The 20,569-nt window shown below is 34.7% G+C and overlaps 3 protein-coding genes across 6 annotated transcripts; all 3 read left to right on the forward strand.

Annotated features, from left to right (window-relative positions):
- The first annotated feature begins 268 nt into the window (after positions 1–268).
- LOC130746866 (26S proteasome non-ATPase regulatory subunit 2 homolog A) lies at positions 269–9,571 on the forward strand. Its single transcript, XM_057599638.1, has 25 exons — positions 269–519; positions 635–735; positions 829–949; positions 1,059–1,118; positions 1,248–1,315; positions 1,488–1,530; positions 2,475–2,540; positions 2,652–2,690; positions 2,782–2,864; positions 3,259–3,373; positions 3,559–3,633; positions 3,892–4,050; positions 5,026–5,133; positions 5,226–5,330; positions 5,429–5,569; positions 5,653–5,757; positions 5,877–6,098; positions 7,439–7,552; positions 7,642–7,857; positions 8,024–8,083; positions 8,174–8,287; positions 8,364–8,449; positions 8,605–8,713; positions 8,996–9,174; positions 9,252–9,571. The coding sequence occupies exons 1-25, from the start codon at positions 427–429 to the stop codon at positions 9,322–9,324; spliced, it is 2,655 nt and encodes an 884-aa protein (XP_057455621.1). The 5' UTR covers positions 269–426; the 3' UTR covers positions 9,325–9,571.
- A 1,081-nt stretch (positions 9,572–10,652) lies between these two features.
- On the forward strand, positions 10,653–13,205 carry LOC130746867 (protein NUCLEAR FUSION DEFECTIVE 6, mitochondrial-like). Of its 3 annotated transcripts, none has more exons than XM_057599639.1 (3): positions 10,653–10,900; positions 11,034–11,155; positions 11,858–12,154. In XM_057599639.1, the coding sequence occupies exons 1-3, from the start codon at positions 10,755–10,757 to the stop codon at positions 11,884–11,886; spliced, it is 297 nt and encodes a 98-aa protein (XP_057455622.1). In that variant the 5' UTR covers positions 10,653–10,754; the 3' UTR covers positions 11,887–12,154. The 3 variants fall into 3 exon arrangements, with proteins under 3 accessions (XP_057455622.1, XP_057455624.1, XP_057455623.1); XM_057599641.1 differs by lacking the exon at positions 11,858–12,154 and adding an exon at positions 12,690–13,205 and having other exon boundaries at positions 10,654–10,900; XM_057599640.1 differs by lacking the exon at positions 11,858–12,154 and adding an exon at positions 12,320–12,634 and having other exon boundaries at positions 10,655–10,900.
- A 1,919-nt stretch (positions 13,206–15,124) lies between these two features.
- LOC130746868 (protein NUCLEAR FUSION DEFECTIVE 6, mitochondrial-like) lies at positions 15,125–18,136 on the forward strand. 2 transcript variants are annotated; one of them, XM_057599643.1, is made up of 3 exons: positions 15,125–15,351; positions 15,458–15,579; positions 17,876–18,136. In XM_057599643.1, the coding sequence occupies exons 1-3, from the start codon at positions 15,203–15,205 to the stop codon at positions 17,881–17,883; spliced, it is 279 nt and encodes a 92-aa protein (XP_057455626.1). In that variant the 5' UTR covers positions 15,125–15,202; the 3' UTR covers positions 17,884–18,136. The 2 variants fall into 2 exon arrangements, with proteins under 2 accessions (XP_057455626.1, XP_057455625.1); XM_057599642.1 differs by having other exon boundaries at positions 15,126–15,351; positions 17,839–18,136.
- The last annotated feature ends 2,433 nt before the right edge of the window (positions 18,137–20,569 follow it).

The raw sequence follows: 20,569 nt of genomic DNA on the forward strand, positions 1-20,569 counted from the left end.
GGTGGTGTGTGCCTGTGTGGAAGAGGTAATAAAAGGGTGGGGCTGAGTTTAGGAAAACTAAATGAGAGGCATGATGTGAATAGAAATTGGGATGGAGGGAATAGTATCACCCATCTTCTATTTGTTGTTTTTTTGAAGGCCTCAAATTTTATGTTGGGCTTCACAACCATCTCAATATAAATGTGAGCCCAAAATGCTACGTTGGGCTGGCCCATTAAAATGAAAATCCTCTCCATCAAGAAACCTCTTCATTCTCTTTTCCTCATAAACGCATCTTTGCTTCTGTTCCAAAGTCCCAATTCCCAAGTGTGTGTTTGCAGCAACTCCACTCGCGACATCTTCATTTTATTCTTCACTCCCTCGCTAAATCCCTCTTTCGCTCCTCGCTAACACGCTTTTAGGGTTTCCAATTTCCTCGCTTCTCCGATGGCGCCCGACCCCAATCGCGCCGGCGCCAGCTCCAGCGCCGCCCCCAAAGACGACGCCGTCGCCAAGAAGAAGGTCGAGACCGAAGATCTGGTGAGTCTAGTAGCTCTGCTTCAAATTTTCACTCATTCCACGCTTCAATTTTGCATTCTACTTTCTCAAGGAAAAAATCAAATTCGATTCATGTTTGTGTATTCAATCTGTGTAGTCGGATGAGGATTTAGCGTTAAAGCAGCAACTGGAGTTGTATGTTGAGAGGGTTCAGGATCCCGACGCTGGGTTGCAAAAGGTTGCCCTAGAGAGCATGAGGTAGGTAAACCTAGTTTTATAGCTGTGAATTGCAGAATGGAATTTGATTTGGATAGGTTGTGTTTAAAATTGGAATGTGTGGTTGTGTTGTAGGCAAGAAATTCGAACTTCAACTAGCTCCATGACTTCAGTTCCGAAGCCGTTGAAGTTTCTGCGACCCCATTATGGTACTCTTAAGGCATATTATGAAATTATGCCGAAATCTGATTTGAAGGTATTGTTGCTGTTCATGTGTTTTGGTGCTGCTTTTATATGAAATGAATAAATAATTGTATAATGGCATGGTTATCTGCTGGTTAATCGATTTTTCTTTCTTAATGCAGAAGTACTTGGCTGATATATTATCAGTTTTGGCCCTTACCATGTCTGCTGAGGGCGAACGAGTGAGTTTCCTGTTTTAGAAATTGGAAATCTTTGGTTGCACCTTCATTAAGACAGTTTTTAAAACCTTCCGAAACAGTTTTCGTTTGGCTAACGTTTTGTATATTGACTATTTCCCCTGACTCTGCCAGGAAAGCCTCAAGTACAGATTATTGGGTTCAGAGGGTGATATTGGTTCTTGGGGCCATGAGTATGTTAGGTAAGAATTATCTTTTTTCTGGGACACTGTTTTTGTTTTTTGGCATTGAATTGGTTCTATTATAAGTACATCCTAGGAAAACTAAAATTCTGTTGATTCGAATCTGACTGGAAAGGAGTGGTATATATCATCAGTCTTAATCTTACTTTATATGTTTTTATTTTGTTGTCAGGAATCTGGCTGGAGAGATTGCACAAGAGTATGCAAAAAGACAGGTTAGGCGTCTGGCTTATTTAAATGATAATGAATGTATTCAGTTAAATGTTCTGCTATAGTAAACCCTTAATAAAACAAATTCTTCCTTCTCCATTTTCTTCTACAGAAAGCATGAACGTATGTTTGTAATATATTTGCAAGGTTCAGAAAATTACCCAATATTTACATCTTGGAAGTGCTTTAACCATCCCATTTTGTGTACTCTTAGCTCATCCTGAGCCCATTGAATAACAATGCATCACCTTTTCCATGTATAGAGTCAACTATAATCTATTTTTGCATTTGGAAAAGTATGTCTGGAGTATGATTTAGGGTACGTTTGGGAAAACAGCTTAATTAAGTGCTTATGGAAAAATCTAATTAGCCTATATTGAAATAAGCTGAAATTGGGTTATAGGTAAGCTTAAAAGAGTGTAGGTAGGTCATGAACTATTTACATAAGCTCTCACAAAAACTTGCATAGGCACTTATACTATAAGATAAGCTAAAATAGCTCTTCCAAACGGGGCCTGGATCTATTGGCATAATCGTGCACCCGTTGGAAAAGTTGGGAGCCAAGGGGTGCATAACCATAAATATAAATGTAGTAATTAATTGCAACAACAGTAATGATAATATACCCTCGAGTGTCTTGATCAGCTGAGAGGGTGTAGGTGCTCTTGAGTTCGCGTCTTGATACGCAGCTACGTTCAATATTAAGAGGGAGCTCATAGTGGTTTCCAGCGGAAATTTCCTGTGGTGTCGACCAAATATAATAATAATAATAATAGTAATAATAATGTATCAAATAAATTTAGTATGTCATATAGATATCAAACAACCATTGTGATTTGGATTTTTGTTGAGCTGTGTTAACTAATGGAAATTGAGTTCAGTTGTGCACCTATTTGATTGCTTTCCAGCTCCTATGTAATCCTTAGATTTTTTTTGGGTGCGTTGACAGACTGAAGAGGCCCCCATAGATGATCTCATGGAACTTGTACAACAAATAGTTGCTTTTCACATGAAGGTATCACATTCAATTTTTTTTTGAAATTTGTGCAATATATGGAATACTGGGTCACAAGATGTGTTGGAGGAAGATTATGAATTACATTTTGACTAATTTATTTGTCCGCAGCACAATGCAGAACCTGAAGCTGTTGATCTTTTGATGGAGGTAAATTTTCCAGATCCTTATTTAGGTTGCTGGTTATGACACCAGATGGTGAACTGAACTCTGTTTTCTTTTGATGAATGTTTACTTTTAGGTTGAAGACCTTGATTTGTTGGTTGAACATGTTGATAAAACAAATTTTAGAAGGACTTGTCTGTATCTCGCCAGTTCAGCTAGGTAAGTGGAAAAAGGTCTCGGTTCACAAAGGTTTTAAGAGAATTCAAGTAAATCCCATGATAGCCAAGAAAGAGATGAGATGGTTCATCTTTACATATGAACTTTTGATTTTACGTCATTCTGTTTATATAGTCATTGGCTTGGCTATGAAGCTTTTTATTTTTCTGGAATCTCATTCAAGAGTGGTTTTTTATGACATAAAGGTTTGTTGGATGGAATTTGGTTTGCAATTTGGTCTTTTTTATGAAAGCTATTTTGATTTGTAAGCATCATTTTGCATGATAAATCAGAGGTTGTTTTGGTTTATTGCTTTTATGTTTTGTTTGGGACTTTCGGTAAATTAGTCCTCTCTCTGTCTAACAGACAAGTGATTCTTTTTTTGGTTATTTTTCAGATACCTTCCTGGACCAGATGATATGTTAGTTTCAGACATTGCATATTCGATTTATCTAAAATTTGAAGAATATCCGAACGCAATCCAAATTGCATTGTTTCTGGATAACATGCAGGTCTGGCACTCTCGAATTCTGTTTTTAAGTTTTTTAACTCTAATTTGTGATTGATTTTCATTTCGAAGGATAGTTCTTATCGATAATTCACTAGCTTAAATTGTTTAAAATCTGAAATTACTTCTATATTTTGTTCCTTCATGCTTTCACGGTTAGAAACTAACTAGTTCCGGTGTTGTTGACAGTATGTGAAGCAGGTGTTCACCTCCTGTGATGATGTGCTGCGAAAGAAGCAGTTTTGTTACATCCTTGCACGTCATGTAAGTCCTGGGTTCTGTATTACTAACTAGCTTATGAGTATATCAAGTTCAAGTATCCTTCCAAGCGATAATGAATGTAACTGTTACCCCTCAGTTGTTTAACAGATTAACAGTGAAGTTATATACTCAACTCTTTTAAGCTTTATGTTTGTAAACATCAAAGTTAGTTGAAGTCTGAGACTCTGCGAAGATTCCTCTCAAATTTATTGAAGCTCTCTTTTGATGGATTTTGTGACATTGATAATTATTTACGTGCAGGGAATTACTTTTGAGCTTGATGATACAATGGTTGCTGATGATGAGGACAGAGAAATGTTGCAGGAAATCATAAACAATTCTAAGTTAAGTGAAGGATATCTGACTCTTGCTCGTGATATTGAAGTCATGGAACCCAAGTCTCCTGAGGATATATACAAGGTGTGATTTTGATGATAAATTTACTTCTGCCATAATTAACACTGGACTAGACATGACTTCCAGTTTGTTTCTAGTTTTTTATACATTTAATGCCCTGATATTTTAATTTTACTTAATTATATTAATGTTGAATTTAATATAATGATATATACATGAACTATGTTCATATATTTTGGTGTTCATACTTCATATTTTAGTTTTGCAGCTTGAATTATGGTTGCTTGTCATGTCTAAGAATTTCTACTGATAAGATAAATATATGGAGATTGTGGAACAATTGATTCTGATTATATGTATGTTTGCTGACTTTTTGTTTAAACTTAAAATGTAGATTCTGTGATGTGCTATTTTTGAGATTTTTTCAGAAGCTATTATTTTCTTACGTCTGCGAAAAACAGAAAAATTCTTTTTTTTGGTTAGTTTTTCTTTGGAAAACCTACATGATTAGTTATGATTTTTAAACATGTATTTTAGTCAGAGAAGTGCCTTTTTAGAAAAGAAACAAACAGGCCCTTAATGTCTTGCTTTGCTACAGAGTGGCCTTGTTAATTTCTTTTGGTGATTCCATCAAATTTGACTTATACTTTTGCAAATAATATTTTAGAAGACAATTTTTCTTGATGATTCATAAATGGAACTGTTTCTGATGTACTGAATAAGATAATGACTAGATAAGTTACTGGAGTTATACCTATGATTTGGTCATAATTGATGCAAAATACCAATATTTGAATTTTAAGAAATCAGGTCTTTTTGAATTTTAAGTTTGGCTATTTGTTGAGGATCCCTCATGGCTAACACAGCACTTTATCTTCCAATGCGTCTTGTATTTCAAAACGTGGCTGCGATCATATTACTAATAAATTAATAATAGATGTGCTAAAGAATGTGCTATTTTTTTGTCTGAAGTCTTTCAATTTCCTGATTGGCTGAAAGCCTGAAACCTTACATTTTACTCTGCTTGGTTTTTACTAGGCACACTTGCTTGATGGTCGTGCTAGTGCTGGTGCCAGTGTTGATTCAGCTAGACAGAACCTTGCTGCTACTTTGGTTAATGCATTTGTGAATGCTGGTTTTGGCCAGGTAACCTCATATTTCAAGATTGCTTTGGTTTTGGTTTACTGATTTCTTCTGTTTCTTCTGCTTGTTCCCTAATTTCAATTATTGCTGTGCAGGATAAGTTAATGACTGTTGCATCAGATTCTTCAAGTAGTGGTTCTTCTGGAAATTGGCTTTTCAAGAACAAGGAACATGGGAAGACTAGTGCTGCAGCAAGTTTGGTATTTTCACTGAATCATATCATTTTTCTTATTTATGGATCATTTAAATTTCATCTGCAATACTTATGTTATGTCATATGCATGTTATAACATAACAGGGTATGATTTTACTATGGGATGTTGACTCTGGACTTGCACAACTTGACAAATACTTCCATAGTAATGATAATCATGTCATTGCTGGTGCATTATTGGGAGTTGGAATTGTCAATTGCAGTATCAAGAATGACTGTGATCCTGTGAGTTCCTTTTATTCCGCCCTATGGTCAGTATGGCATATTTTTATATTTTCTGTATCATATCTTATTTGATTTCTTTTCAGGCAATGGCTCTCTTAGGTGACTATACAGATAAAGAGGATGCTTCAATCAGGATTGGTGCAATTATGGGATTGGGAATTGCATATGCCGGTTCACAGAATGAGCAGGTGAGCTGTTCCCCTTTATATTTGTAGGAATCTTATTCCAGTAATACTGCTTGTTGAGACATGTGTGGCTTTTTATTTGCAAATGTAAGAAGTTTTGATTTATTCTTTGATTCTTTCAGTTACGTTGCAAATTGGCACCTATACTAAATGATACGAAAGCTTCACTTGATGTGATTGCTTTCACGGCAATTTCATTGGGCTTGATCTATGTGGGTTCTTGCAATGAAGAAGTTGCTCAAGCAATCATATTTGCACTGATGGATCGTAGTGAGTCGGAGTTGGGAGAGCCCCTCACACGACTCTTACCTCTTGGCCTTGGTCTTCTTTATCTTGGGAAGCAGGTATTTAGAATTACTTTTTTTTTTCTGTTTTGGAATTATGGTTATGGCCGTTTTTGGCAAACAACTTAATTAAGCTCTTATTCGATAAACAATCATCATATGAGATTGTTAGGACCCCATTGCAAGGTATGGGACTTGAGTCCCACATTGGAAGTATGGGATTCTAATGTGGGGTTTATAAGGCCTTGGGCTCTCCAACTACAACAGCTAGTTTTTGTGGTGTGGTTCTCCCAAGGTTCTTATCAGAGATCTTATCTTATAGGCGCTTAAATTTAATAAGTTATTTGTGTTTGGGTATATAAATGAGAAAGAGCTTATACAAAACTAAAGCGTTTGGATGCATCATTACACAAGTGCTTATAAGTTATAACTTGGTAGATATATAAAGCTAAAAGCTAAAGAATTAAATATTATTATCATATATTTCTAAAAGTTAAAGATAATAAATTGAACATTAGTTACCATTTCATGTCATCCATGTTAGTAATTCTGGAGCATTGAAATTGAGATTCAAAATTTGAATCACAGCTTTACTTTAAAAAAGATACTTCTGACTCAGTGCAGAAAAGCACCCAACAGAACAACTAAACTCATGTGAGTATCTTAATCCATCGTTGACCACAGCTTGACAACGTGAGGGAGGACAACTCGACTTCCAATTTCTGTCGAGAAAAATCTATACTTCCATACTAGACAGATTGAAAAAATGTAAAAGTTACTCAGCCAAATTGGAAAATACTTCCTTTAATGTACCCAGTAAAAATTTTAAAAAACTATTCCTTTTCGAATGTTGATAAGTGATTATAATACAACATTCGAGAGTTATTTAAACAGTGAAAAACCTAGATAAGAAGAAATTGCTAAAGTGACCAGGAACTTTGATGCCCGTGGAAGGGAGAGGAAACAAATGCCATGCCAGTGGAAGAGAAAGGAAGGTGGAGGGTTTGTCGAGAAGGAAATATGAAATTGTGATCCAAAAATAAAATTAGGAAGATGACTTTTTCTGGAGATGGGGTTCGTGAAAGCTCCACTTTTAAGCTAAGTGGAGCTTATTTCCATTAGCTTGGGAGAATAGCTTAATAGAATAAAGGTCAAAATAGCTTATGAAGGAGCAATTAGCGCTATTTATAAGCTCTGCCAAACACGTATATAAGTGCTTATACTTTTAGATAAGCTCAAATGAGCTGTAAATAAGCTCTCCCAACCTATTTCCTTTTCTCAGCGATATTATTTATTTAATTTTTGAATAACATTTGATAGCTAGGAGGGGTTTTGCTATTAGGTTAGTTCAAAGTCACCATGGTGTATTATTTACACTTCACACTGCCTTGTGACAACAGGAAAATGTGGAGGCAACAGCTGAAGTTTCAAAGACTTTTAATGAAAAAATTAGGAAGTATTGTGACATGACACTACTATCATGTGCCTATGCTGGAACTGGGAATGTTCTCAAGGTAAAATCTTATGAATTAGTTACTATATACTTTGAATACATTTCTGCTACAACTTTTTTTTTTTGGTTTCTTATGCTTCTTTCATGCAGGTTCAAAATCTATTGGGTCATTGTTCACAACATCTCGATAAAGGTGAAGCACACCAGGGACCTGCAGTGCTTGGAATTGCTATGGTAGCAATGGCTGAAGAATTAGGTGTTGAGATGGCAATTCGATCATTGGAACATCTTCTACAATATGGAGAGCAAAATATTCGCCGGGCTGTTCCTCTGGCACTTGGTCTACTGTGTATATCAAATCCAAAGGTAAAATGGGTTTGCACCCCTGCCTTTTATCACTTTGGTAATTTCAAGTCTGAAACACATAATGACCTTGCTCCGAAAAGATAGCTAAGTTAAACCTCTAGTAAAATTGCTTAGGCAAGATGTCACTTTTGTCTACTTTTGGTAATCCTTTACTGTATCATCACAGGTCAATGTTATGGATACCTTAAGCAGACTTAGCCATGACACTGATTCAGAAGTTGCAATGGTAAGATGGTAGAGCTACTTTACTTTAATCATTATGGTATATCTCTTGATCTATAATCTATATGTAAAAAAACATTTTGTATGCTAACAGGCTGCAGTTATCTCCTTGGGTCTAATCGGTGCTGGAACAAACAATGCTCGAATCGCTGGCATGCTTCGCAATCTTTCAAGCTATTACTACAAGGATACCAGCCTTCTATTTTGTGTATGCTTCATACAAATTCATCCTTATTTTTTTAATTTCCGGTGTTTCAGTGCTCACTGGTTTACTTTTCCTACAGGTGCGGATTGCCCAAGGTCTTGTACATTTGGGAAAGGGTTTATTAACGCTTAATCCATACCATTCTGATCGCTTCTTACTATCACCGTGAGTAAATCCTTATTTGCCAATCTCCTTTTATCTGTCATAAATCCAACCTTGTGTTGTGAGCTAGCAAGCCAAATTAGTTGGTGATTTCAAATGACACGTACTGCTTTCTTGTAACAATTTGTAATTGTCATTTTTCCTTTCATGTTTTACAGGACAGCACTTGCTGGACTAATTACCATGTTGCATGCATGCCTTGACATGAAAGCTATCGTGTTGGGAAAATATCACTATGTCCTCTACTTCCTCGTTTTGGCAATGCAGGTTTGAGTCTCATTTCCTCTTTGATTGATTCCCCCCCCCCCCTCCATTTCAAGTTAATCTAAGACTCTTTTTGAAGATGGGCTTATCTTATAGCTTATGCGCTTACACAAGTATCTATGACTTATTAGCTGTTTTGAGCTTATTTTCATGAATATGCATTTATACTTAACTATAACCTATTTTGAGATTATTTCATTAAGCTTCTCAACTTAGCTTATGAATAAGCGCTTATTACATTAAGGCTTATTGCCATAAGACTTAATTTGTTTTTGGTTGCAACAGCCGAGGATGTTGTTGACTGTGGATGAGAACTTGAAGCCTCTGTCAGTGCCTGTTCGGGTTGGTCAAGCAGTCGATGTTGTCGGACAAGCAGGTCGTCCTAAGACAATTACTGGCTTTCAGACCCACTCAACCCCTGTTCTCCTGGCTGCTGGGGATAGGGCAGAGCTGGCAACAGAAAAGTAATGTACCACTGCCTTAAAATTTTCAAAACACGATTTTGTTGTCTTTCAAATACTAACAGTTGATTTTTCTGCAGATACATTCCCCTGTCACCCATTCTAGAAGGTTTTGTAATTTTGAAGGAGAATCCAGATTATAGGGAAGAGTGAGGGCCGTAAAGATGTTCTTTTTGTTTTGTTTTTGTTCTTCTGAACAGTATGTAGTTAATATATTGCCTTTCAAGGTTGTGTCAAAATCTAGAAGAAATTGTTTTAAATCATTCCTTTCGTAATATAAGGATGAAAAGTCAAACTGTGTAGATGATTGCGATAATCTTTTAGCTGTAGTTTTTTTAATTTCTGTTAACTTACACAGTACTTTTGAACATGCATAATCACGTTATTGATTCATTTGAAAGATTAATGTCTACTTCGGTTCGGAAACATTTCTTTCTCAATAATCTTGAAGTGATGTAAAATATTCTTGTAATTGACATGTGAAACATTATATTAACTGGAATTCAGAAATTATCAACCAAAAGTATAATGCAAATGCAGCAATGATAGCTCTGATGTGGCAAAAAAAACAAAGATGACTGCTGAGGAGTCGGCGCCACAATCTACACTTCACAAATTTTGGAAATGGAAATACATGTGATAATTGATGTTTTGTTTGTGTGAAGGAAAACTAATTGACTCTGATATGTTATACACATAAATCAAATAATCATCATCAATATCTCGTCTCTAAGCTTTTTCCCACTTGGTGGAGTTTTTACATGGATCTGTCTACGCCAGAAAAAACTGCTACATATTTTAAATAGGACCTGGCTCATAGTTTTTCTAAGTTTCTTTCTAATTCTAAACTATTGAACTTTGATCCATCTGGTCAAAGGCCCTTTGACGCGAGATTAACCGAAATTGAGTTCTTAGATTCGACTGTGTACATCAAATGAACCATGTCCTCCTTCAAATTCATATATGCCTTCGTTTTTTACTCCAGTAGGATCAATCAAAGTGAAGGTTGCTCTACTATGAAGCCCGTTCGTCTGCATTATAAAATAAGAAGAAACTTTTGCATGATCCTGCATTAACGTAAACCACCAATAATATTAAATATTAAATCAAAAATAAAGTAGAAAACAAAATCAAAGGTTTTTAATGTCTGACCATTGACATGTCATTGTGTATCAAAACCCTATAAGCCGCCATGAATAGTTTTTAATTTTAACAGTAAATACATACAACAGTATTGCTAATATGTTTACAATGAAAAATGTTGGGATATGTATGTTTTTTTTTTTTGAAACTATATGTATATATCTAGTAATTTTTAGGTTTTTATGTATATCTAGTAGACTAGTACTAATAAAGATTAGGCATTTAGACTAGACATGCTACTATGTTTCATACATTATATATCTCTCTTGCTTAGTCTTAAGTCTTAACTATGTTAGCCCATACTCAATAAAACTATAAAACTATCTTAGCCCATTATATTTTTAGAAACTTGTTTATGTTAGACCCTAGAGAGTAGAAACTCGATTTTTATAATTCAACACTGATAAGATAAAAAAATAAAACCTACGCCGATCACGAAAATGGCCTCCGCCGCCGCCAGATCAATTTTCCGATCGTCTTCCGGCGGTAGGTCTGCGTTTCGTGTTGCCTCGGAAGCTAAACCAGCTCGTTCACCGTTTCGCATTGCCTCCAATAAACCTTTTTCGCAATCCCAATCAACTCTCAGGTAAAAATCTAGCCGCAGATTCACGCATTGCACTGAAGCTGCTTCGTTTGTGTTTGTGTTTTTTCCCTTCAAATTTATCATCCATTGATGGCACTAGCTGAATTTCGTTGCGTTTGTTATTTGTGTTGATAAGGTTACCTGTTGAATTGAGTTCCTGTGTGGTATCTATGCTGCCATACCATACAGCCACTGCTTCTGCCCTCATGACTTCCATGCTCTCCATTTCAACCCGCTCTTTCGCTTGGCTTTCTGAAGGTATCATCAAATCATGCTAAAGTTTTAGAAAAAAATTAATGCCTATATAGAAATGGTAGCAACATATACACCTAATCATATGTGAAATTTGAATTGCTTTGGTTTAGTGGCATTGTTGACTATGCACAAATTAGAAATGACTTAGAACAGGTTATTCTTTTGGATTTTTCTATAGGTGTGCCTTAAAAGAAAATTAAAGCAAGGAAGATATGTTAAGAACTTTGTTGTATGTGTTTATTATGAGAACAACAATTGATCTGATCTTTTTTTCTCTAAATTACACCGGTCACGAAAATGAGTCAATCTTAATCGCTTTTGTTATGTTTTGTATATTTGATGTGGATAAGATTTGTTAGAAAGTGAAGTGGAAGATGTTATGCAATTTTTTGTTGTAGAAAGTAGAGGGGGGAAGTTGTGTGATATGTGCCGAATTTGGGTCTATTGGTTTTTGCCCAATTTTGATTTCCTGACCACTGGTTTACTTTTGAATTAGGTTCCTAAGCATCTCTAGGATTCCATGATGTTCTTTCTACATTTTATTTTCGGGTATGTTTTCTTTTGATTTTTGGGTCTGGTGAGATTTAATATCTAGTGATAATGCAGTCAGATATACATAATCTAACATCACCATTTTTATAAGTAAAAAGGCAGTTCATCTATCTGGTGCTTAACTATATTTTCCTGTCACTACTAATCATGTAGGTGAGATTGATGGATTATTCATGCCATGAGAATCATATTGTCCAATTTTTGTGCAGCCTGAAAGAATTATGATTTATGACAAATTGTAAAAGAATAGTGGAATTGTTTTCTGCAGTGTTCTAAGTTGATATCAAAACTTCATATGTATCTCCTCCACACTTGTGAGAGACTGTCTAGAAGTAGAATACTAGAATCTAGTTTATCTTGTGATTGTGCTACTGAAATTTTGTTTTAATAACTGTATTACTGCAATATTTCTTGATTTGCTTGCATCATAGGGTCAATTAGTAAGGCATATTTTATACTGATCTCTTTTGTTTGATCATATTGCAATGATTATAAGTGTTTTATCCATGTGAAATTTAGTTCCTAAGTGCTAAGTGTTGGGTCAAGTTTCGTCATTTTTTCAATATTAGTTAGAATTTTCTTATTGACTCACCTAGGGATATTTGATGAATGTAGGGCAGGATAAGTAATGTGGTGAAACTTCTGCAGTTCCAATAGAATGATTCCTCATAATAGGAATTTCAAATGAATTGCAGTGTACGTGAAGCATCCTTTTTCTCACTATATTTTGTGATCTTAGCTGGCTACATTATGATGTATACATTTAGTATTAGAACTTTTGTCACGTATGAGAACTTTTGTTGATTGAAGCACTTTTTGTTCAATTGGAAACTTGACATAGGACTACTTAGTGGACTGCTTTTTTTTGTTCATTTTAATGTAGTTTGGACCTTGGATGCTGGAACTCTTATAAACTGCATGATTTTACCACCCCTCCCTTCTCTCTCTCTCATTTAAGTTCTGATTCAGTGTTTTGCTGATATAGATTTGTGAACTCCCCTAAAAGCAGCTTGGGCTTGCAGAATCATGCTTGTCACTTTCATTTGCATAGTTTATGTTTGCTTTCGGTGTGCAAAACGGTTTGCCACCAAATTGCCCTCAGAATATGAGCAGTTTCCTCATAAGTTAGCATTTCAATCATGCACGAGATTATGTTTCATGCGGAAGTATGAACTAAGGTTTCTTTCATTTCAGTGTCCAAATTCTATCAAGTTACCTGATTAATTAGTATATCCTTACATATAGAAGGAGATACAGTATATGTATGCACCATAACTTATGAGTCACTCCTTCAAAAGCATATCCGTCACTGTTTAGGCACACTTTCATTTCATTTCTTTACTATTACGTGGCTGGAACCAATTTTGACTTGAGCGCTGTAGTATACATCTGCGTTCTTCACCATACTTCACCGTTTGAAATTCATCTTCACCGTGTGGAGCCACGCTCTGTCCCAACATTCATTTTTCAACCAGTAACAAGTATCAAGCAAGATTGCTGAGTGGATATAATACATGTGATAATCACATTTCAAAATAGTTATGCATTGTATATATTGTTAGTTTTCTTAATCCTTAAATTCATTTCGGGCAAAACTTACATACAGTTACTTAGGTATAGTTTTTACTGTTTTTCAATTAAAATGCGACATTTGGATCTCTTTTTCCACATTGACTTTAACAAAATCCCACCCACCTTGAGCCATAATTCTGAAATAGCAATTATCGAAATGCTCCCTCTTCAATCTCTCAACGACAGCAAAACATGAAATGCTCCACCTCAATCACCGAAAGAATACGTGAAAAGTTTACCTTCTCTCGAGCCTTTTATGTTATCCAAAAAATCAGTAATGTTTGTAATTGTAAAAGGTAATGATACGTACTCGAACATGACTTTATTCCTCAAGACTAGAGATACCAACTAAATGCTAGTTGAACTTATTTGTTGGAACAAGTGCAATTAAATGGACATGAAGCCTTTTAAGTTTTGAATTATGATAGTAGTTGCTAGAGGTTGAATGATTTGAAGATAAGTTGAAAGTTTAAATCATAATATGTGTTGAGTTTGTATATATATATATATATATTATATACAACAATTCTTACTTCTTTTTTTTTGTCAAAGATGTATGGAATTAAAACTCAGAGGTTTGCCAACCGGCACTTACAACATGCGAGAAAACTCTCTAAGAGCGTTATTCGCAATGCACAAATACATAAGAAAATTAAGCGCAAGCATGCACACTCAACTGAAATAATCAGCTAAAACATGATGTAAAAATCCTAGAGTCCAACAAAAGCCCCTAAAAACCAAATGAACAGAGAGCCAATTAACTTCTGAGCAGATAAAAACCAACATTTTTAACCAGTGCTCCCTCTTTACAACAAAACGGCTTTGCCGAAGTTGTACTGCGGCGGCGAAAAGCGAAGCCAGTATGCTTCAACGGCACCAAATAGGGGTCAACTCTGCAAGCCCAAACTCATGCAAAGTGGAGTGAGGCTCCAACCCACTTTTTTGCGGGTTAAGTACATGTTGGGTTAACCCACATTGCCAACCCTAATCACACAAGGCTGAAGCTGACGAAACAAACCATAAACTTGCATTGTGATTCATGATAATTACTCCCTCCGTTCCCTATTATAAGTCACATTTTTTGAAAAAAATTTGTTACAAAATATAAGTCACTTTATAATATCTAGGAAGCATTAACTAATTTTTTCCAAATTCACCCTCATATTTAATATGAAAGAGATGATAAACTTTAGAAGTATTAACTTGGAGAGAGAAAATCATAGGAAAGTAAATAAGGGTAATCTAGGAAAGTAAATAATTTTTTTTACAAATTTATTACTAGTAACTACTTTTTTTAATCTAAGAGAATTAGTTATTTGTGACTTATATATAGGAACGGAGGGAGTACCATTTTTTGGATTGAAGGAGGGAGTGAGAGTGCATTGAGTTTCAAAATGACAACATTGACACGTATGTCAGTGAGGAAATTATCGAATTAAAATTTAAAAAACTATTAAAAAATAGAGAAATTAATTTTTGATTGGACAACAATATCCAAATTACTGTAACTGAGTTTGTTTTTTCCTTTCATATTCTTTTATTTTTTATAAAAAATAATCATGTAATTTTTTTACCTAAATAGTTCAATGATTTTTTTTGGTACATCGGAAATATATAAATTGCTCCCACTCTGGACCTCTTCATCCCAACTCATATGTCCCCTAACTCTTACCACTTGAGCTATCATTCGGGGACATGAATTTCTAATAATTGGATGAATTTTTGTGTGGATAAGTTGTAGATAAAGGTGAGAAAATCATTTTGGGGATCAAATTAAGTCATCATAGTCATTATTTTACCTTTTTTTTTCACTCTCTAGAGGAGTCATAACCTATTTATAAGCACCATTATTCCCCAAAATAAACACCAACGAAGGTTTTTGGACTTGTTCAACCAAAAGTGATAAACCCTACGCCGATCACGAAAATGGCCTCCACCGCCGTGAGATCGATTTCCCGATCATGTTCCGCCGCTAGGTCTGCGTTTCGTGTCGCCTCGGAAGGCAAATCGGCTCGCTCATCACTATTCCGCATTGCCTCCAATAAACCTCTCTCGCAATCCCAATCCACTCTCAGGTATAAATCTCACCATTCCGCTTCTTTTTGCGTTTTTCCTCCTTCAAATTTATCATCCATTGATGGAAGTAGCTGCGTTTCATTGCTTGATTTGTGTGTTGATAAGGTTACCTGTTGAATTGAGTTCCTGTGTGGTATCTATGCTGCCGTATCATACTGCAACTGCTTCTGCGCTCATGAATTCCATGCTCTCCATTTCCAACCGCTCTTACGCTCGGCTTCCTGAAGGTATCATCGAATCATGCTCTACTTTATAGAAATGTTAGCAATGCTCTCACCCTTTATTCTGTGTGATTGAATGAATTTCAAGAATAACAAGTGTCTTGGAATCAGAGTATTAGAAATCTAGGAAGCATGGATACTTGTCTTTAGAGAAGTCTCCTTCAAGTGTTAGACACTTTTTTGTTGCAATGTCTCAGTAATTTTTTGTATGTTTAAAGAGAGTAAGTTGACACCTCTTGTTGGCCGGCATTGATATTAAATTTCTTTCAAGTCAAACAATAACAAGATTTTTATATATATATATATATATACATTTTTTTCAAATTAAACTTTTAACATCGTAGTGGAATTCTTCTGGTTATTAATTTTTCACTTGATGACAGCTAGAGGCTTTTTTTTTCAATGATGATGGTCAAGGAGGTGAAAGCTGTTAGATGGATTAATTATTTCTTTAGACAAAGTGTTTACTTTGTAAAATGATGTCTCTTGGTTTTTTTTTGAAGCTCATTGGCATAGGGATTATGAAGTTGTTTTATGTTTTTTTATAAAGAGACTAACTTGTCTTGATTTTGAGAAGGTGGATATATATAAAACTTAATTTCAGATTATATTTTTTAGTTTTATTTTTTTTAATATAAATAAGCGGTGTTCAAGTTTCCTACTATTTGGATGTTACCCGTGTTGTAGTGTTGGTGTCAGGTCCGGTGTCTGTGTCTGTGTCTGTGTCGATGCTTCATAGTTAGAAATTGAGAGCCTGACTAGCACTTCTCTTGTGTGAAATTTGAATGACTTTGCTTTAGTCGCATTGTAGACTGTACACAAATCAGAAAAGACTTAGAACAGGCTATTGTTTTGGCTTTTTCTCCATCATAGGGAGAGGTGCACCTTAAAAGAAAATAAAAGAGTCGAGGAGGAAGATGTTAAGAACTCTGTTTCTTGTCATATTCGTGTGTTTAATTATGGGAAGAGAACAGCCATGGATCTGAACTTTTTTCTCTAAAGTACACTGGTCACTTCAAAAGAGTCAAATCCTATTCGCATTTATTATTTTTGGTATATTTAATGTGGATAAGATTTGTTAGAAGGGGAAAGTGGAAGATATTTTGCAGTTTTATGTTGTAGAAGGGGGGATGTGTGTTATGGGCCCTCTCTCTTCAAGTCTATCCAATTTGATTTCATGATGACTGGTTTACTTTTGAATTAGGTTGCTAAACATCTCTAGGATTCCTTGAAGTTCTTTCTACACTTGACTTTCGGGTATGTTTTCTTTTGATTCTCGAATCTTGTGAGATTTAATATATGGCAATAATGCAGTCAGATATACATAGTCTTATATCACCATTTTCAATAGTGAAATGTAGTTCATCTATCTGGCGCGTAACTATATATCCCTGTTACAACTACTAGTACTGTAGGTAAGTTGATGGAGTAGTTATTCCATGAGAATCATATTGTCCAATGTTTATGCGTCCTGAAAGAGTTAGATTTGTCACAAATTGAAAAAAAAACAGTGGAATTGTTTTCTGGTGGGTTCTAAGTCGATATAAAAACTTCATATGTATGACAATAAGTAAAAAAGACTAGGCTAAAATACTCCTCCACACTCTTGTGATAGACTTTCTAGAATTCAGTCTATTCGTTCATACCTTATACTTATCTTGTGATTGTGCTGCTGATTTTTGGTATAATAACCATATTGCTGCAATTTTTCTTTATTTACTTGCATCATAGTGTCAACTAGAAAGGCGTATTGTATGCGATCTCTTTTATTTGATCAGATTGCAAGGATGATAAGTGTTCTTATCCATGTGAAATTTAGTGCCTAAAGTGTTTGCTAAAGTTTCATCATTTTTTCCATTTCATTTAGAATTTTCATATTGAATCACCTAGGGATATTTGATGAATGTAGGGTAGGGTAATGTGGTCAAACTTCTGCAATTCCAATAGAATGATGCCACTTTAAATAAGAATCTCAAATGTTTTGAAGTGTACATGAAGCATCCTTCCTGTTTCTCAGGATATGCTTCCTCCTTGTCAATGACTTGGGCCTATTCAGTTGGCTATGTGATCTGAGCTGGCTATATTAGGATGAAGACATTTCGTATGAGAATTTTGTTGATTAAAGCACTTTTTGTTTAATTGGAACCTTGTCATAGGACTGGTATCATTCTCTATATTAGGTGGTCTGCAATGTGCTGCATGATTCTGCCACCCCTCTCTTATCTCTCTCATTTCAAATTCTGATTCAATGTTTTGCTTATATAGATCTGTGAACTCCCCTAAACGCAGCTTTGGTTTGCAGCAAAATGATTGTCACTTTCATTTGCGAAGTTTATGCCCGCTTTCGGTATGGGAGCCGGTCTGCCATCAGTTGTCCTCAGAGTTGAGCAGTTTCCTCATAAGTTATCATCTCTATCATGCACAATATTATGTTTCATACTTAAGAATAAACTAATTTTTGTTTCCTTTTAGTTTCCAAATTCTATGAAGTTACCTGATTGATAAGTATATTTTTATGTAATCACTCCGGGTCCTTAATATAAGAATCAATTTGGTGGTTTAACTTGGTTTTTTATTTATAAGAACCGACTTAAAGTTTGTGGTGCATTAATTGTTGAGATTAATTTCTATGCACTGACGGTGTAAATAAGTTTTACACAATCATTCACTTATTTACACCGTCAGTGCATATAAATTAATCTCTTAAGTATTTTTTGAAATGAATACCCATATTTAATTGAATTTTCTCTCTTTCCACTCATAAACATTGATAATGCATAGAAATTAAGAAAATGCCTTACGGGTAATTTTGTGTGGTAGGGTAAGGTTCACCTTGTGGGTGATAGGTTTATTATTTCATAGTTCACCATTTTTTTTTGTCGAAGATGATTAGGTTTGTTTCAAGAACAACTGAACTACACTTATATCAATCATTCGAAGTCCATGCAAGAGTACAAATGAGCATTAGCACTGCTACAGAAATGAATACAAAATAAAGAATGTTTGCTCACAAAATAAACTCTCTACAATTGATCAAAATAGAAAGAAAACATAAACACATAAAAACCCTTCTCCATTTGATATGATGTCAGAGCTAAATCTAACTGTTTCTTCATATTTTTATTCCTTCATAGCCCTAATTTTCAAGGCCTAGCTTTGCCAAATTTTCTACAAGGGAGGCTAATGACAACATAAGACTTCAGAAAAACTTAAAACCAAAGTATAGGAGAAGGGAAAAGGGGAAGGAAGAAAAAACATGGAAAGGATAGTGATGGTTGACAGAATGATAGTGAAAAAGATGGTGGGTGGAGAAGGAAGAAAAATAAGAGATGATTAGCAAATGAAACCCTCATAAGAGAGGGAAAGTACCCGCCTAAAAAAAAGGCAAAAAAAACGTCCATACTATCTATATAAAAGTTGTGTTCGACTTTGTTCGTAGGTAATTAAGGCTATGTTTGGCATGTCATTTCAGCTAGCTTATAGCTTATTTGACTACCTTAAAACTTATTTGACTAGCTTAAAAGCTCTTCAAAAGTGTTTGGTGAATGAGCTTATTTCAGTAGCTTAAAGCTTTAAGTTATAAGCTATCTCAGGTAGCTTATAACTTAAAGCTTATAGCTTATTAAATTTATTATCATTTTTATCCTTATTATTTTATTAAAATTCCACCATTACCCTTATATATTTATAAAAATACTATACTTATTTTCCCTCACACTTACGTATGCAGTTCCTACCACCATTCCCGCCACACTACTGTGCACCACAAGTATTAAAAATATTATATTAATAAAAATAAGTAAAAATTAATATTATATTTTTAAGATGATAAATAACTTGAGTTAATAAAAATATTTAAAGTGATAATAATTTTAATAATAATATCATATAGGTATTAATGTGAAAATAAAGTAATGTTAAATATAAAAATAATTATACAAGTATGTCCTTTTATGTCCTTTTACCATTTCAGCTTGTTTAACAGCTAGTTTTACCAAAAACTTTTGTTTCAATCACGTAGGTTTTTAGCTTTCAGCTATCAGCTTTCAGCTAGCTTATCAGCTTTCAGCTATCAGTTAGCTTATAAGCTTTCAGCTAGCTTTTCAGCTTTCAGCTAGCTTATCAGCTAAACATGCCAAACATAGCCTAACTAAAGTAAGCAATTGACAAAATTTATTGGCTTATACACATTTATTTGGTTGGGCCAATTCAACAGAATGCTAGACTTTGTTGGTACGTAAATAGATATTCCATCTTCCTAAATTGTGTTAAATGATATTTTATCCTAAATATAAAATATTAAAATAATTCTAAACATATTTTTATTGTGGCAATGATGTCTACCTTTTCATCTCCTCATGAAATTCACTAACAAAGATTAAAAAAAATATCAATAAAGGGAAATCAAGAACTCGCGAGAAGTTGCAACAATATGAGTTTGAGGTTGACTAAAAGGAAAATCTTCATGGAAAAAAGGTCTGTTCAAATTCCAAGAAGAAAGAGTAATCCGAACAACAAAGTACAATGGCAATAGAGATGGAACTAGAAAAATGAGCAAGGGGGCGAAGACTTAACCCATTGAGCAAAATTAACAAGCAGAAATAAGTAGTATAAAGAGTTTAATGGGGGAAAAAATAACACCCTATTTTATACAAGAATTGTCAACTTAGAAAGGATATATTTTTTTTACCAAAAAAGTAAAGATAAAATAAAGGAGATATTTTTGCTTTGTTTGTAGCAGCATTACTTCAAGATTTCTTACTTTTTACAAGAAGTACTTTACAATTTTATGGATAAAACTTACAAGGAATTTCAGGAACTTCTCTTGTTCATTTCCTATGTTTGTAGATAAAAAAAATTCATCTCAATCTAAATCACAAAGACTTGTTTTTCACCTCATCTAAGATGATTTATAAAGAATTGGGATCGATCCCGACGACTTGGTTTTCACCTCATCTACAATGATTTCCCAAAGGATTGAGGACCAGATATTCTT

Source organism: Lotus japonicus, chromosome 3 (genome assembly GCF_012489685.1).
Source record: "Lotus japonicus ecotype B-129 chromosome 3, LjGifu_v1.2".
Taxonomy (NCBI): Eukaryota; Viridiplantae; Streptophyta; class Magnoliopsida; order Fabales; family Fabaceae; genus Lotus; species Lotus japonicus.